The 17,238-nt window shown below is 46.0% G+C and overlaps 3 protein-coding genes across 4 annotated transcripts in view; 1 reads left to right on the top strand and 2 right to left on the bottom strand.

The window, feature by feature from the left end:
- nfkb1 (nuclear factor of kappa light polypeptide gene enhancer in B-cells 1) overlaps positions 1–17,238 on the bottom strand; it is a 1,201,612-nt gene that overhangs the window by 262,311 nt on the left and 922,063 nt on the right. The gene's annotated exons all lie outside the window — the stretch shown is intronic.
- Positions 1–17,238, top strand: part of sqstm1 (sequestosome 1) — a 585,288-nt gene that overhangs the window by 124,308 nt on the left and 443,742 nt on the right. The gene's annotated exons all lie outside the window — the stretch shown is intronic.
- The window catches only part of tbc1d2 (TBC1 domain family, member 2), a 40,123-nt gene that overhangs the window by 14,200 nt on the left and 8,685 nt on the right, over positions 1–17,238 (bottom strand). For both annotated transcript variants that reach the window (XM_031314590.2, XM_036006319.1), the window contains 11 exons: positions 16,568–17,188; positions 15,780–16,012; positions 15,206–15,320; positions 13,726–13,873; positions 12,484–12,596; positions 11,098–11,327; positions 9,704–9,973; positions 6,949–7,053; positions 3,535–3,645; positions 3,040–3,212; positions 892–1,003 (listed from right to left, as the gene is read on the bottom strand). In XM_031314590.2, the coding sequence (XP_031170450.1) occupies positions 892–1,003; positions 3,040–3,212; positions 3,535–3,645; positions 6,949–7,053; positions 9,704–9,973; positions 11,098–11,327; positions 12,484–12,596; positions 13,726–13,873; positions 15,206–15,320; positions 15,780–16,012; positions 16,568–17,188 (2,231 nt within the window). The remainder of the gene's footprint in view (positions 1–891; positions 1,004–3,039; positions 3,213–3,534; positions 3,646–6,948; positions 7,054–9,703; positions 9,974–11,097; positions 11,328–12,483; positions 12,597–13,725; positions 13,874–15,205; positions 15,321–15,779; positions 16,013–16,567; positions 17,189–17,238) is intronic.

Genomic DNA, 17,238 nt, shown 5'->3' with positions numbered 1-17,238 from the left:
TGGTCAGCTTCTCCTCACAAACCGTAGCTCCTACGGCGCCATGTTGATGCTACCAAGCCATCACCTCCCGTTAGCATCCCATTGACTGCCATTCATTTTGACGTCACTTTGACAGAGAATAACTTTACATCTGAAGAGTTTAAAGACTCTATTTGTCCGTTGTTTATTTCTAAAGAAACACGACAATGTATAAAAGGCTCCATTACCTTGTAGCTCACGTTATGGCTCCGTAGCAGACGTTTTTATAAAAATAGGCTAACGATTGGGTCATAACCACGAGACTTACTGTCTCATAGTAGAGGAATTACCGTATAGTACAGGAGAAGCTCTCAGGCAGTTTGGACTTCCATTAGCTGTTTAAGTTTAATTACTAATGTTAACTATCATTTTAGTGATCAATAATTAGCCTGTGTCTATGTTATCTCCTTACATATACCTACGCTCTCCGTCTCTGCTAGATTGGGAATGACAGCTTGGCACAGCTACCAGAAGACTTCCAACTTTCAGACAGGTTGCTCACGTCACATCTACGTCTTCAAGCTCAGTTGGAGGCTGCTCAGTAACGCTCAGCCATCACCGGAAAAGAGACTTCACTGGTCTCCGTCCAGAGACACGGGACCTGCTGGTCCATTATATATACTGACTATGGTTCTTACCTCCTGTAGCGTTAGAACACTTTGGTTCCTACCTGTTTGGTTCCTACCTGGTGCAGCGTTAGAACACTTTGGTTCCTACCTGTTTGGTTCCTACCTGGTGCAGCGTTAGAACACTTTGGTTCCTACCTGTTTGATTCCTACCTGGTGCAGCGTTAGAACACTTTGGTTCCTACCTGTTTGGTTCCTACCTGGTGCAGCATTAGAACACTTTGGTTCCTACCTGTTTGGTTCCTACCTGGTGCAGCAGGTTGTGCGAGCGGATCTCCAGCGCCTGGATCTTTGCCAGCAGCTTCATGTCCTCCACCTCGTAGTCAGGGATGATCTTAAAGCCGTACTCGTCGTGATCTCTGAGGACAACAACAATAAACAATCAATACATAAAGCTTTATTGCAGACACAGGTCCATATAACACATAATACAGTATACATAGTATAAAAAGGAGATACAACAATACATAAAAAATGCATATTAGCCTATAGGATACCAATGCCGTCTTAACCTAGAAGTGTATCTATAGCAGCTTTTCAGAGGGCAGACTAGAGCTTCAGTTATGTGGTTCTCTGACTTGTCCAAGTGACACATAAAACTAAACATCAGCTGTCTTAAGAGTGTCTCACAGGTTGGCACTCTAGTGGACACAACCAAATGACTGGCACTATGCCACCTAGTCAGAGGAACCAGAGGAACCAGTCAGAGGAACCAGTCAGAGGAACCAGAGGAACCAGTCAGAGGAACCAGTCAGAGGAACCAGAGGAACCAGTCAGAGGAACCAGTCAGAGGAACCAGAGGAACCCGAGGAACCAGTCAGAGGAACCAGTCAGAGGAACCAGTCAGAGGAACCAGAGGAACCCGAGGAACCAGTCAGAGGAACCAGTCAGAGGAACCAGAGGAACCCGAGGAACCAGTCAGAGGAACCAGAGGAACCAGTCAGAGGAACCAGTCAGAGGAACCAGTCAGAGGAACCAGTCAGAGGAACCAGAGGAACCAGTCAGAGGAACCAGAGGAACCCGAGGAACCAGTCAGAGGAACCAGAGGAACCAGTCAGAGGAACCAGTCAGAGGAACCAGAGGAACCCGAGGAACCAGTCAGAGGAACCAGTCAGAGGAACCAGAGGAACCCGAGGAACCAGTCAGAGGAACCAGTCAGAGGAACCAGAGGAACCCGAGGAACCAGTCAGAGGAACCAGTCAGAGGAACCAGAGGAACCCGAGGAACCAGTCAGAGGAACCAGAGGAACCAGTCAGAGGAACCAGTCAGAGGAACCAGTCAGAGGAACCAGAGGAACCCGAGGAACCAGTCAGAGGAACCAGAGGAACCAGTCAGAGGAACCAGTCAGAGGAACCAGAGGAACCAGTCAGAGGAACCAGAGGAACCCGAGGAACCAGTCAGAGGAACCAGAGGAACCAGTCAGAGGAACCAGTCAGAGGAACCAGAGGAACCCGAGGAACCAGTCAGAGGAACCAGAGGAACCAGTCAGAGGAACCAGTCAGAGGAACCAGTCAGAGGACCAGAGGAACCAGTCAGAGGAACCAGAGGAACCAGTCAGAGGAACCAGTCAGAGGAACCAGAGGAACCAGAGGAACCAGTCAGAGGAACCAGAGGAACCAGTCAGAGGAACCAGTCAGAGGAACCAGTCAGAGGAACCAGAGGAACCAGTCAGAGGAACCAGAGGAACCAGTCAGAGGAACCAGTCAGAGGAACCAGTCAGAGGAACCAGAGGAACCAGTCAGAGGAACCAGAGGAACCAGTCAGAGGAACCAGTCAGAGGACCAGAGGAACCAGTCAGAGGAACCAGAGGAACCAGTCAGAGGAACCAGTCAGAGGAACCAGAGGAACCAGAGGAACCAGTCAGAGGAACCAGAGGAACCAGTCAGAGGAACCAGTCAGAGGAACCAGTCAGAGGAACCAGAGGAACCAGTCAGAGGAACCAGAGGAACCAGTCAGAGGAACCAGTCAGAGGAACCAGAGGAACCAGAGGAACCAGTCAGAGGAACCAGTCAGAGGAACCAGTCAGAGGAACCAGAGGAACCAGTCAGAGGAACCAGAGGAACCAGAGGAACCAGTCAGAGGAACAGGTCTCTCCAGTCACCAGACCAGAGCAGTCACACAGCGAGTCTCCGTGTGTAGAAGGACGTCTGTTTATTTGGGTTATTTAATGACATCAGATGGTCTAGTCATGCAGTCAGGTGGTTTTTTAGCATCAAATGTATTTGATGATGCCGTTAGCATTAAAATTAATGTCAGAAAAAGACACAATCGTCACAAAAAGCGTCAATAATGTTGAAAAAGCAACACGTTGTCTCTTTTTTTGACATTTTTGACAGTTTTTTACTATTAGAGCTTACTGTGTGACATGAATGCGGCATTAGATCACCATGGTTACCTTGCCATGTTGAGCGTGACAACGCTCTTCAGCTCTCCTTTCAGAGCGTCCTCGATCAGCTTCTGGACGGCCCCCCGCTGGACTGGATCCAGAGGTTTGAGCTCCTGCAGCTGCCGCAGGACACCCAGGTAACGGCTCTCCACCTGACAGTTACTGGCCTCCAGGTAGGAACACTGCAGCCAATCAGAGGGAAGCACAACCAATCAGAGGGCACACAGAGCCAATCAGAGGGCAGGAAACACACAGCCAATCAGAGGGACACACAGAGCCAATCAGAGGGACACACACACAGCCAATCAGAGGGACACGCACAGCCAATCAGAGGGAAGCACAGCCAATCAGAGGGACACACACAGCCAATCAGAGGGAAGCACAGCCAATCAGAGGGACACACAGAGCCAATCAGAGGGACAACATATAATATATCGTCTCAAAGGGGTTCTGGCATTTCTAAGCCATGTTTAATCATGTGTTTTGGTAATCCCCTTCACCCACCTTCACCATCAGACTCTTCTGCTGCTCTGAACTGGTCCTCCAGAGTCGGGTCAGCTGGAAGATCTCAGAGTTCAGGAACTGGTTCTGAGTTTTATACGCCTCGATATCATCCTGGAGGAATAAATATTATTAATTAATATCATATCATCATCATAAATATCATCCTGAAGAACTACAAGAGAAAGGTCCAAACTCAAAACCTATTAGTTTAGACTGGCTTTAATACGTAGTCGTGGTCTCCTCCTCCTGTTTCTGTCACCTTTTCTGATTTTAGTGTTTTCTACTTTCATTCTTTCTATTTTATTATTATATGATATGTTATTTTATTCTTGGTTCCTGATGTGAAGCACGTTGGATACCTGCTGGTTGCTGTAAAGGGTTATAGAAATAAAGGTTGATTGATTGATAATATTTTATATTTAATGTTTCTCTTGTCGTTCTTCAGATAATATTTAATATGTTCTATTTCGTATATGCTCCGCCCTCTAACGGGCTTCGCTATTGGTTAACCCTCTCGAGGTTCTGCCTTGGCATCCTGAAAAGATTTCTGCACTCAGCGCCCAATCAGGGGGTAGCACCCTAATGCACCCGCCCCCTATAAAGCCCCAGTACATGCGTTGCTCATCTCCCTTTGAAACTCAGCACCGACATAAAGGACCAGCTGGGCTTGTAGTTACTCCAGATTTCCACTGGATGCAGAACGTCTGTGGACCGGCTCCGCTGCAGAACGGCTGCATGCTCCGCCGTCCGTCAATACCCACCAGGTCCTGATTTGTTGCGGCACGGCTGCGGCCATGACTGACAGCTGTAGTCACGAGGACCCACGAGATCTCACGAATTCACGTAGAATAGAACCACAAAACCACCACCAGTTAGTTTCATCCAGAGGAGTAGAGGGGAAACTACTCTGAGCTGTGTTTTCAAGGTGTAGTGCAGGGAAATATGATCCACCGTGAGCACGCTGGATTTTATTTTGAAAATTAACCAGATGTTTATTTTGTTTCTGTGCTCGACTTCCTGTCCCGCGCTATCTGCCGTGTGCTGAATAGCTGCGGAGCTCTCCGGCGTCCAGCAACAATAGAAGCTCAGTTGGAACGCAGGTGTTCTGCAGTTAGTGGAAATACACACATTATACACACAATACACACAATACACACAAATACACACACTGACTTTAATGGAAACCTAATGACTCCGCCGCCGTTCCGGAGCCGTTCCGCATCCAGTGGAAATTGGGGGTAAGAGGGCTTCGCACGTACTCTAAGGTTGATGCAGCATGACCGCTCTTGAACAAACTCTGCAGAGAGCATGAGCTTGGGTCGAGGTCCCTGGCCTTGCACCGGCCTGCTGACCCCTGCCAACGTGCTGTGTAGCCTGGAGGTGGATGGATCACGTGCGTTCTGCCTGCAGCTGATGCCGCTGCCTGAGGCATGAAAAACAATCCTCGTGGAGGTCGAGCAGAAGAGCAAGAACTGCAGTTCTTAGTCGAAGCCATAACTATGCGACACCCTGATGGGGATAAAAAATATAATGGCAGAGATGAGCAACGCATGTACTGGGGCTTTATAGGGGGCGGGTGCATTAGGGTGCTACCCCCTGATTGGGCGCTGAGTGCAGAAATCTTTTCAGGATGCCAAGGCAGAGCCTCGAGAGGGTTAACCAATAGCGAAGCCCGTTAGAGGGCGGAGCATATACGAAATAGAACATATTAAATATTATCTGAAGAACGACAAGAGAAACATTAAATATTAAATATTATCAATCAATCAACCTTTATTTCTATAACACTCAGCAACCAGCAGGTATCCAACGTGCTTCACATCAGGAACCAAGAATAAAATAACATATCATATAATAATAAAATAGAAAGAATGAAAGTAGAAAACAGTAAAATCAGAAAAGGTGACAGAAACAGGAGGAGGAGACCACGACTACGTATTAAAAGCCAGTCTAAACTAATAGGTTTTGAGTTTGGACCTAAAAAGAGCTCCATCTGTAATCGTCCGAATATCAGGGGTAACTAGTTCCAGAGTCTCAGGGCAGATCACCCCCCCCCCCGTTGGGACCCCTAAAACCAGCTGATCTGAGGACCGCAAAGACCGTTTGTGCTCACGCAGCGTTAAAATCTCAGACAAATACTCAGGGGGCCTTAAGGCCTTGAAAACAAACAGTAAGATCTTAAAATCGATTCTAAAACACACAGGGAGCCGATGTAGGGGGTAGAGAACGGGAGTGATGTGTGCACGTCTAGATGTATTTGTTAAAAAGCGAGCAGCAGCATTTTGAACAAGTTGAAGGTGTGAGATGGAGGTCTGGTTCAGACCAACATAGAGAGCATTACAGTAATCCAGCCATGAACTAATAAAAGCATGAATAGCCTTTTCTAGGTCGTGCCTGCTCAGGAAGGGCTTACCTTCAGCCAGGAGACGAAGCTGGAGAAAGCTCATTCTAACATCACTGATCTGCTTGTCAAATTTCATGCTGCAATCAAAAGTAACCCCCAAATGTCTGACAGCTGCCCTAGTGTAGGATGCCAGAGCTCCCAAACTCAAAGCTGGATCGTTTGGCGTGCCTGAAGTACTGAAAATAATACACTCAGTTTTCTTAAGAAAGTTTTGTGAAAGCCACAACTTAATATCATTAATACAACTAAGCAGGGAGTCTAGTGTGATACTGTCATTTGCTTTCATAGGCAAATAAATTTGCAAATCATCTGCATAACAATGAAATGTTATCTGAAGAACGTCCAGGACCTGACCTGTTGATCTCTGTTTGATTTCATCTTGAGATTCAGTATATTTGTGTTTTCTGTCAACAGATTCAGATGAAATGATTTAATGCAAACCATTCCAGGCAAACCGTAACTCGTGTTTTCACGACCTTCTACTGTGAAAGTGTCCTGGAACGGCAGTCAGACCCGTAACTTACTACTCGTGACCTCGTACCAGATCATTGTCCCAGTCACACACACATCAACAACCACGGCGCCCCCTGTTGATGCTGTACAGACGCCGGTGATTAACGGTGAGAAATATAAATAATATTATATATAGACATAAATAGGCAACATAAAGTAATTCTGCACATTTTAATCAAAACAATACACATATGATTGTGTACTACTACACGTTATGTTTATTAAATGAAGCCCAAAATATGTCGCCAACTAGAAATCGCTAGTATCAGCTAGCGCTAGCTAACGTCAATGGTAGGTAGCAGCTAGCTAACGTCAGCGTAGCCAGTAGCTAACGTCAGCGTAGCCACTAGCTAATGTTAACGTTAGGCAGCCTAACCTGAACCCTGGAACACTACAAAGTCGTGATTTGAAGTCGTAAGTTACGGGCTAATTGTGTCTGGAACGCAGCATAATATCCAGTTGAAATGATTTCATATCCAGATGAAGCAACATTTCACCTTCAGGTTCTCGATCTCCTGCTGAAGCTGTCTGAAGGTCTGAGAGTCCAGACCGCCGCCGGAGGACATACAGGAGGTCACCTGATCCGCCAGCTTTATGATCACCTGACAGGAAACACCATCATCATAAACATCATAGTCTCTCATAGCCAGACCCTCCTCCACAGCTCTGTGGAGGAGGGTCTGGCTAGGCCACACAGCATTCCTGGATAGGAGGACAACGTGCTCTGGTTGATCGGCATTTCTTTAGGTTAAAGGTGCACTATGAGTTCCTGCACGGTTTCAGCGTGATTTCATTTTTGTCTCAAATGGGTCATCTCCCCCCCCCCCAACACACCGTGAAAAAGCCCGGTCTCGGGAGACCACACAGGGGTCGTACACGTCAAACAGACACTAGAGGCACAGGCTGGGCACCAAAACACAACAAACCACGTTCCAGCCAATCACCGACAAGATGGTTGGGGGAGGGGGCGGGGCTTAGTGACAGTTAGTCAGTTAATATGGGTGTCACCGAAATTAAGTCACAATCTCGAATATCAAATAAAAAAATGGAATCGTTGATGCGACGCCCCCACGTCACGTCCGGGCGGCTTGTCAAGCGGAAAAAAATCACCCGTGTTGAAATGCTGCGAGTCAGTCGACCTCCTGTAACCTAGCTACAGCCAGTCAGAAGTTACCATGGCAACTGCAGATGCTGGAGACCCATCGACAGAACTTGAGCCCCCTCCTCTTTCACTGAAGTCGTCAGTGTGGAAGTATTTTGGATTTCCAGTGAGTTACGTTGACAACGTTCGACAAAACAAACACAGTGTGTAAGCTCTGCTATGTGTGTGTACCATATTCTGTGTGTTCACCGTTGCACGTTAGCCTAGCAGCTAGCAGATATTCCTTCTGCTTATAGCTTCATCCCAACTAAACCGCACGGTTGAGTTTCAGCCTGCATTAACGTGGTGTAGCCTAAACAGAGCTGATATTGGTGACATTAGAGAGAGCCTCTCTGCTCTCTGTCTGCTCAGCTGCTGTGCTGGCTCCATGGGGTTTTAAGCCCCCAACTAAGCCTTCCAGGCAGCGCTGCCTGGAAGGCACCAGGATTAGGAAATGGTTAAGGTTAAGCCCCCAACTAAGCCTTCCAGGCAGCGCTGCGACCGTCGTCTTCAACCATAACCATTGCCTTATCCTGGTGTATTCCCGACAGCGCTGCCTGGAAGACGACGCTGAGGGCTTCAAACACCAAACACCGCTGCGTCTGCCCTCAGGGTTGTCGGTAAACTTTTTTTTCTATTGACTTTATTGACAAATTGTCAAGTTTCCAATTGACTGAAGATATACATAGTAAGTTATTGTTACATGATGTTAATAAATATTTTAAATTTGACAATGTAGTGTGGTTCATTGCGAGCAAAGGTCAGATATATTATATTATATACAAGTCTAGTCTAAAAAATGGCATAGCAACCAGTGCTTTAAAAAAAAAAAAATGTAAAAATTATATATATATATATATATATATATATATATATATATATATATATATATATATATATATATATAATACTGGTTTCTGTGGATGATATCAGTGAGATTGAGAAGACTATAGGTAATGAATTAATGTTAACAAGTGGCTTATAGACAACAGGGTTTCAATACATCTGGGAAAAACTGAGTCCATTTTATTTGGAACAAAAAGAAAGTTGTCTAGAACAAATGTACTAAAGGTCACATGTGATGGCACTGAAATAGTTTCTCAGAATAGTGTCACATACCTGGGGTTAACATTAGAGCAGTCATTAACCTGTAAATCTATTGCTGACAAAATATTATCCAAATGTGCCGGTAAACTGACATTCCTGTCTCGCAGGACAAGGCATCTAGATTATTCTATCAAGAAGTTACTGGTTGTATCATTGACTCAATGTCATTTTGATTATGCATGTTCTGCCTGGTACTGTGGATTATCAGTTAAACTTAAAAACAGACTGCAAGTGATGCAAAATAATGTTATCCGCTACCTGTTAAATGCCCCCCCCCCGGTCATATTGGTAGAGATGCTTTTAAAGGGCAGGCCTGCTGCCAGTACATGTTAGAGTGGAGCAGTTAAAGCTGAATCATATGTATAATGTCATGAATGGCTCTGCTCCCAAATATCTACATTCCCATATAACAATGGTTCATACACAGCATAATCACAATACTAGGGCCAGTGTCCGTTCTTGTAAAGTGCCCAGAGTCAACAATGCAGCTAGAAGTTCTTTCTTTTATACAGGTATAACATTGTGGAATAATCTGCCGCTTTCCCTCAAAAGTGTAAATACCAGAGGGGCTTTTAGACACAAGGTTAAGGCTTTTTATGGAATAGAGTATCTAATAATATTTAATTAGAGTAGACGGATTATTTTATGTGATTTATGACTCTCTGATTGTAGAATGGTTTTAAATCTTGTATGATCTGTATTATATGTTGTTGTCTTTGACCTGAAATAGGTCTTCGTGATGTGTTCCATGTTTTAACACCAAGGACCATGTTGGAAATAAGTGTTTACACTTTAACATGCTCTCCTTTGGGTTATGTTGTTTGTCAAATCCAAAATAAATCAAATAAAAATAAATAAATAAATAAATAAAAATATATATATACACATACATATATGTATGTATGTGTGTGTATATATATGTTTGTTTTGTGTTGTTGAGTCTGGAATAGAGGATTTTATATCCTCTATTCCAGAAATGTTTTCAATAAATTTCGATGACCTACCTGCTGCTTGGCGTTGTTTTTCTCCGTCAGACTGCGGATGTTGTCTTGCAGCTCGGCCAGCTGAGCGTCTCTCTGAGCCAGACTCTTCCTGGCGGCGTCCGCCTCCGTCCTCGCAGCCTCCAGCCGACCACGCAGGTCGGCCGCCTGCCGCTCGCAGTGTCGCAGCAGCTCCAGGCGCTCCTGCTCGCCGTCCGCCGCCAGAAACTCTGCACACGTTCGCTTCTCCAGCTGAGACGCCTCCAAGGCCTTGTGGAGGATCCACACCAGCTCCTGGACACGGGACAGGGTCAGTGGGGTTGGGCATCGAGAAACGAGTCCTACTTGGAATCGTTCCATCGGAATCGTTTCTTTATTGGAATCGGAAACTTGTGCATATTAAATTGCGAAGCGATGATCGGATTTGAAACCAAATTGTTTAGAGGATTTGGTTGCAAATCCGATTATCGCTTCCCAATTTAATATGCACAAGTTTTGGTTTCCGAAGCGGCCAGGCTCTTGTTGTGTTGCAGCCTTGGAGCTCAGTAAGCGGCGCTGTAGGCATGTGACCCGTTTCAACTCCACCCCTCAAAGAATCGGAATTGAGAATCGATAAGAACCGGAATCGAAAGGAAGAATCGGAATTGGAATCAGAATCGTTAAAATCCAAACGATGCCCAACCCTAGTCGTCAGTGGTGCAAAGTAACTGAGTACATTTACTCCAGTACTGTCCTTCAGTCCAAATGTTGAGGTACTTGTACTTTACTTGAGTCTTTTCTTTTCATGCCACTTTCTACTTCTACTCTATATATATATATATGTACGTGTGTATGTGTAAAGTCAAGTGACGACGCTGTATAGACCGTTGCCGTGCGTCACTCCCTTACCCCTCCTACCAGTTCCTATGGCCACTTGGCCAGTGTGAATGCAAATGGCAGAACCAGTTTTGGGGGAGAGTAGTTAGTAGAACTGTTTGGAAGTGGACTGTTCTTATAACTACGTTCCTGGAACTACTTGGTCGGAAAGAGGCTTATGTGTTTCTTTGTCCATGGTCCGATCGTTGTTACTGCCTGCGTCTCTCCCTGTGTGCTGAAGTTTCCCGTGTTCGTGGTTCCCAGATTGCCTGCCTCTGGACACTTTCTGTTTTAAGCCGTTTTCATTCAAATTAACCTTCTAAATCTCCCACTGCCTCCTCGTCTCTACACCGTTATAAAAACTACCTGAGCGGTACAACGCAAAAGTGTTAAAATCGATGGCACTTTGTAGTTTTTTAAATATGCAAAATGGTATCCCACAAGGGTCTATATTGGGTCCCATTTTATTTACAATTCGCAATGCCTATAGTACACAATTTAATTTTTATGTGGACGATGTGGATGATTAAACTATTATTGTAATTAATCTGTTAATCAGTCACCTTCTGAGCTTTGACTTCCTCCATCAGTATCTGTTTCTCCGTCTGCAGACGGGACGTCCGGTCTGACACCGTCATGGTGGACGAGAGAGTCTTCGTCTTCCTGCTCAGGCTGTCCAACAGCGAGGGGGACTTCCTGCCATCCCCCGGGGACGCCAGGCCTACTGGCTCAGCCAATGAGAGGTTAGGGGGCGGGACCGTAGGCTCGCTGGGACTCCTGAGAGACGGAGGGACTGACGTGGGACAGGACGGGTTAAACCAAGTCCAACAAGACGGGTTAAACCAAGTCCAACAAGACGGGTTAAACCAAGTCCAACAAGACAACAAGACAACACATCCCAATGAATGACACATTTTACAAACTAGTTCTTTTAGAGTATTATTAATATTATTAGATAGATAGACAGATACAGTAGATAGACAGACAGAGAGACAGACAGACAGATAGAGACAGACAGACAGACAGACAGACAGACAGATAGATAGATAGACAGATAGATAGATAGATAGATAGATAGATAGATAGATAGATAGATAGATAGATAGATAGATAGATAGATAGATAGACAGACAGACAGATAGATAGATAGACAGACAGAGACATAGATAGATAGATAGATAGATAGACAGACAGATAGATAGATAGACAGACAGAGACATAGATAGATAGATAGATAGATAGATAGATAGATAGATAGATAGATAGACAGACAGACAGATAGATAGATAGACAGACAGAGACAGACAGACAGACAGACAGAGGCAGACAGACATACAGAGGCAGACAGACAGACAGACAGACAGAGAGGCAGACAGAGAGGCAGAGATGCAGACAGACAGACGTGTTGTGCTTGTTTTAATGTTTTTATTATTGTGTGTATTACCATGATTAATAATGGTATTAGTGTGTATTATCATGATTAATAATGGTATTAGTGTGTATTATCATGATTAATAATGGTTTTAGTGTGTATTATTGTGATTAATAATGGTATTAGTGTGTATTATCATGATTAATAATGGTATTAGTGTGTATTATCATGGTTAATATTGGTATTAGTGTGTATTATCATGATTAATAATGGTATTAGTGTGTATTATCATGATTAATATTGGTATTAGTGTGTATTATCATGATTAATAATGGTATTAGTGTGTATTATCATGGTTAATATTGGTATTAGTGTGTATTATCATGATTAATAATGGTATTAGTGTGTATTATCATGATTAATATTGGTATTAGTGTGTATTACCATGATTAATAATGGTATTAGTGTGTATTATCATGATTAATATTGGTATTAGTGTGTATTACCATGATTAATATTGGTATTAGTGTGTATTATCATGATTAATATTGGTATTAGTGTGTATTATTCCAGGTACCTGAGGTGATGCTGGAGGAAGATTTCGGGGTAATCCACGGCGGAGCGTCGACATGAAACACACTCTGACTGCACTCCTGGGTCGAGCGCCGACGGAAACTGTGGACCGAGTTCCTGCCCAAACACAAAGAAACAAACGGTCTGGTTAAAGATCCTCTAAAGATCAAGAATAATCATAATAATAATAATAATAATAATACATTTATATAGCACTTTACATGGTACTCAAAGACACATTAAAAACCAACATGAAAACAAGCATATTAAAAGCAATTAAAACTATAAAACCAGTAACTATCAGTAGAGAATATGTAAGACTATTGTATGTGGAAGGCTAATCTGAAGAGGTGTGTTTTGATGAGTGAATAGGCTCATGGGAAATGTAGTGTTTGACCATGCCGCTCCTCTCCCAGAGAGGCTCATGGGAAACGTAGTGTTTGACCTGCCACTCCTCTCCAAGAGAGGCTCATGGGAAACGTAGTGTTTGACCTGCCGCTCCTTTAACAGAGAGGCTCATGGGAAACGTAGTGTTTGATCTGCCGCTACTCTCCCAGAGAGACTCATGGGAAACGTAGTGTCTGACCTGCCGCTACTCTCCCAGAGAGGCTCATGGGAAACGTAGTGTTTGACCTGCCGCTCCTTTACCAGAGAGGCTCATGGGAAACGTAGTGTTTGACCTGCCGCTACTCTCCCAGAGAGACTCATGGGAAACGTAGTGTCTGACCTGCCGCTACTCTCCCAGAGAGGCTCATGGGAAATGTAGTGTTTGACCTGCCGCTACTCTCCCAGAGAGGCTCATTGGAAACGTAGTGTTTGACCTGTAGCTCCTTTCCCAGAGAGGCTCATGGGAAACGTAGTGTTTGACCTGCCGCTACTCTCCCAGAGAGACTCATGGGAAACGTAGTGTCTGACCTGCCGCTACTCTCCCAGAGAGGCTCATGGGAAATGTAGTGTTTGACCTGCCGCTACTCTCCCAGAGAGACTCATGGGAAACGTAGTGTCTGACCTGCCGCTACTCTCCCAGAGAGACTCATGGGAAACGTAGTGTCTGACCTGCCGCTACTCTCCCAGAGAGGCTCATTGGAAACGTAGTGTTTGACCTGTAGCTCCTCTTCCAGAGAGGCTCATGGGAAACGTAGTGTTTGACCTGTAGCTCCTTTCCCAGAGAGGCTCATGGGAAACGTAGTGTTTGACCTGTAGCTCCTTTCCCAGAGAGGCTCATGGGAAACGTAGTGTGACTCACTGGATGTGGATGAGCGGATGTTTGAGCGACACGTCGGCGAGCGGCATGCGTTGAGACGGGACGTTGGCTGCCTCCTCCCCCACCAGACCCAGCGGACTCTCCAACACTGGCAGGAAGTCCTCCGCACAGACAGGAAACAGGAAGTCGTCTGCACAACCAGAAAACAGAATCAGCAAACATTAAAGGACTCAGCATATTACGTAATATATTTGCTGTATTAAATGCATGTTTATTGGGCCTTTATTTTGACAGGACAGCTTAAGACAGGAAAGGAGAGGGGGGGGGGGGAAATAACACGGGGCGCACGCCCTACCAGCTGGGCCACCCAGGCGCCCAAAATCTGATGTTTTATTATAAATTACACAAGTCTATGTTTGCAAGTGCCTTAGCTTGCTGATGCATAACTAACATTAGCTTACTACCAGCTAACCTGTCCTCTCTGGTAGACGAGGGTGCTAAAATAATCGTTGGAAATGTTAAATCTCGTGTGTTTTAGCTAGCTACCGGCACTTTGTGGAGTTATTCTTTCGCCGCTGGTGGGGGCGGGTCTTACAGTAAATGCACTCTCTCGCTCTCTCTGGTAGGATGGAAGTGGGCCATAGTGGATGTGATTGGCCAGTGTTCAGATGACAGACAAACCTGTTGGCCAATCATGTGATCTCTCTCCTCTCTGTGGGCCGGTCAGTCAAAGACCAAGGATGCGATTGGCCAGTGTTCATATGAAAGACACACAAGTGATCCAATCATGTGATCTCTCTTCTCTATGTGGCCATAGTGCAGCCGCAGCCCATTCAGCCGACACAAATAGACCGGCCCAGCGGGAAGTCTCCCGACGTAGGGACCCTTCAAAGTCCCTACCCTTCAAAGTCCCTACCCTTCAAAGTCCCTACCCTATGTCCCTACCCTATGTCCCCACCCTACATCCCTACCCTATGTCCCTACCCTATGTCCCAAATAGAGACATAAGTCCCTACCCTATGTCCCAAATAGAGACATAAGTCCCTACCCTATGTCCCAAATAGAGATGTAAGTCTCTACCCTACATCCCTACCCTACATCCCTACCCTATGTCCCTACCCTATGTCCCAAATAGAGACATACGTCCCCACCCTACATCCCTACCCTATGTCCCAAATAGAGACATAAGTCCCTACCCTACGTCCCAGATAGAGATGTAAGTCTCTACCCTACATCCCTAACCTATGTCCCTACCCTATGTCCCAAATAGAGACATACGTCCCCACCCTACATCCCTACCCTACATCCCTACCCTATGTCCCAAATAGAGACATAAGTCCCTACCCTACGTCCCAGATAGAGATGTAAGTCTCTACCCTACATCCCTACCCTATGTCCCTACCCTATGTCCCAAATAGAGATGTAAGTCTCTACCCTACGTCCCAAAGTCCCGGTACTCGCTCTGGCCAATCGATGCCTTTTTGTTTCCCACAGAGTGTAGATGAAGTCTGGTTGGTGTTACCTGCGGAGTTGTTGTTGTTGTTGTTGTTGTGTGCTGGGTCCAACGTCTGTTGGTGCTGCCAGCGTTTAACCTGCAGCTGCTGCAGCCAGTACAGCATCAGCTCCTGGGTCACCGCCTGCAACGTTACGCACATTTAAACATGCATTATGTCACGGGTCACATGTCACATTTAAAGTTTGATTCATACATTATTATACAAAACATCTGAACTTTACAGGGATATACACACAGATATACACACAGTGGCTCAGCTTTTAGAACGTCACACAGCAACACATGACATGACGGTGCATTCAGGTACTACCTTGAGTATGAAGGTGTGTTCAGGTACTACCTTGAGTATGAAGGTGCGTTCAAGTACTACCTTGAGTATGAAAGTGTGTTCAGGTACTACCTTGAGTATGAAGGTGCGTTCAAGTACTACCTTGAGTATGAAAGTGTGTTCAGGTACTACCTTGAGTATGAAGGTGTGTTCAGGTACTACCTTGAGTATGAAAGTTTGTTCAGGTACTACCTTGAGTATGAAGGTGTGTTCAGGTACTACCTTGAGTATGAAGGTGCGTTCAGGTACTACCTTGAGTATGAAGGTGCGTTCAGGGGTCTTGATGTGGAAGGTGCCCGTCTCGGCCTGCAGCGGGTAGGTGAAGGTGGCGTTGCAGAGCTGCACGTGGCCGAGGGGCGTCACATCCTGTGGCGTGCGGTAGTAGAACAGCTGGTTCTTCTTCTCCTCGTAGGTGAACCAGCGCTGCTTCCAGGCCCTCAGGGGCCCGCCCTGCTTCTGCAGGAAACCGCACAGTTTGGGTTCCCCTGAAGAAGAAAACAGAGGCGCGAGTAAAGGCCAAAATATGCTACTGCTACACACACAGACACAGTAGCCTCTTTCCGACCGGAGAGATTTTTGCAGTTCCTACAACATACCGTTCCTAGGACATACCGTTCCTAGAACATACCGTTCCTAGAACATACCGTTCCTAGGACATACCGTTCCTAGAACATACCGTTCCTAGGACATACCGTTCCTACGACATACCGTTCCTACGACATACCGTTCCTAGGACATACTGTTCCTAGAACCCTTTTTTTCTCGTGTTCTGACTGGACCAATTTGGGAATTATTAAGTTCCTCTGACCACAGCTCCTGTAACTCTTTCAGCTCCTACTTGTGTTAAAACAACAAAAGGTCAGTTGCTATGGCCACTTGGCCAGTGTGAATGCAAATGGAAAAAACTGTTTTGGGGGAGAGTAGTTAGCAGAACTGTTTAGAAGTGGACTGTTCCTATAACTACGTTCCTGGAACTACTTGGTCGAAAGAGGCTAGTCAGACACAGTCAGTCCTCAAAACGTGTAACTCGAGTCCCCCACCTCTGGTAGAGGGCAGAGGGCCCGGCTGCGTATGGTCACAGAACACCTCGAGGGTGGGAGGCGGAGGCGGAGCCAGGGTGGGAGGTGGAGCCTGGGTGGGAGGCGGAGCCTGGACCTGCAGGGCCTGGACTGGCGGGGCCTGGACTGGTGGGTCCTGGACCTGCAGAGCCTGGACTGGCGGGGCCTGGACCTGTGGAGCCTGGACCTGCAGAGCCTGGACTGGCAGGGCCTGGACTGGTGGGTCCTGGACCTGCAGAGCCTGGACTGGCGGGGCCTGGACTGGCGGAGCCTGGACCTGCAGAGCCTGGACTGGCGGGGCCTGGGTCGATGCTTCGCTCTGAGACGACTGAGCAGCTGCCTCGGTGTTTAGGAGAGAGTCCTGACGCCTCTCAGCTGCGGAGGAAGTGAGTTTTTCGGGAGGAGGATCCTGCTGGTTCTGCTGGTCTTTAGACTCAGAGATATTGAGCTTGATATCGAGGGATGGAGGGTTGGTAGTTTGATGTTTCTGGGTTTGATTATCGAGGGCTGAAGGGTGGGTAGTTTGATGTTTGTGGGTTTGATTATTAAGGGGTGGAGGGTTGAAGGGAGGAAGAGGAGGGGGGTCCTCTTCAGTTTTCTGGTCTGTAAAACAAAGATCGTTCTGGTTTGATGTTGATGTCATCAAACATTTA

Source organism: Sander lucioperca, chromosome 1 (genome assembly GCF_008315115.2).
Source record: "Sander lucioperca isolate FBNREF2018 chromosome 1, SLUC_FBN_1.2, whole genome shotgun sequence".
In the NCBI taxonomy this organism is placed as follows: Eukaryota; Metazoa; Chordata; class Actinopteri; order Perciformes; family Percidae; genus Sander; species Sander lucioperca.
Note: the sequence above shows the minus strand (reverse complement) of the source record. Positions and strands in the feature narration are given on the sequence as shown.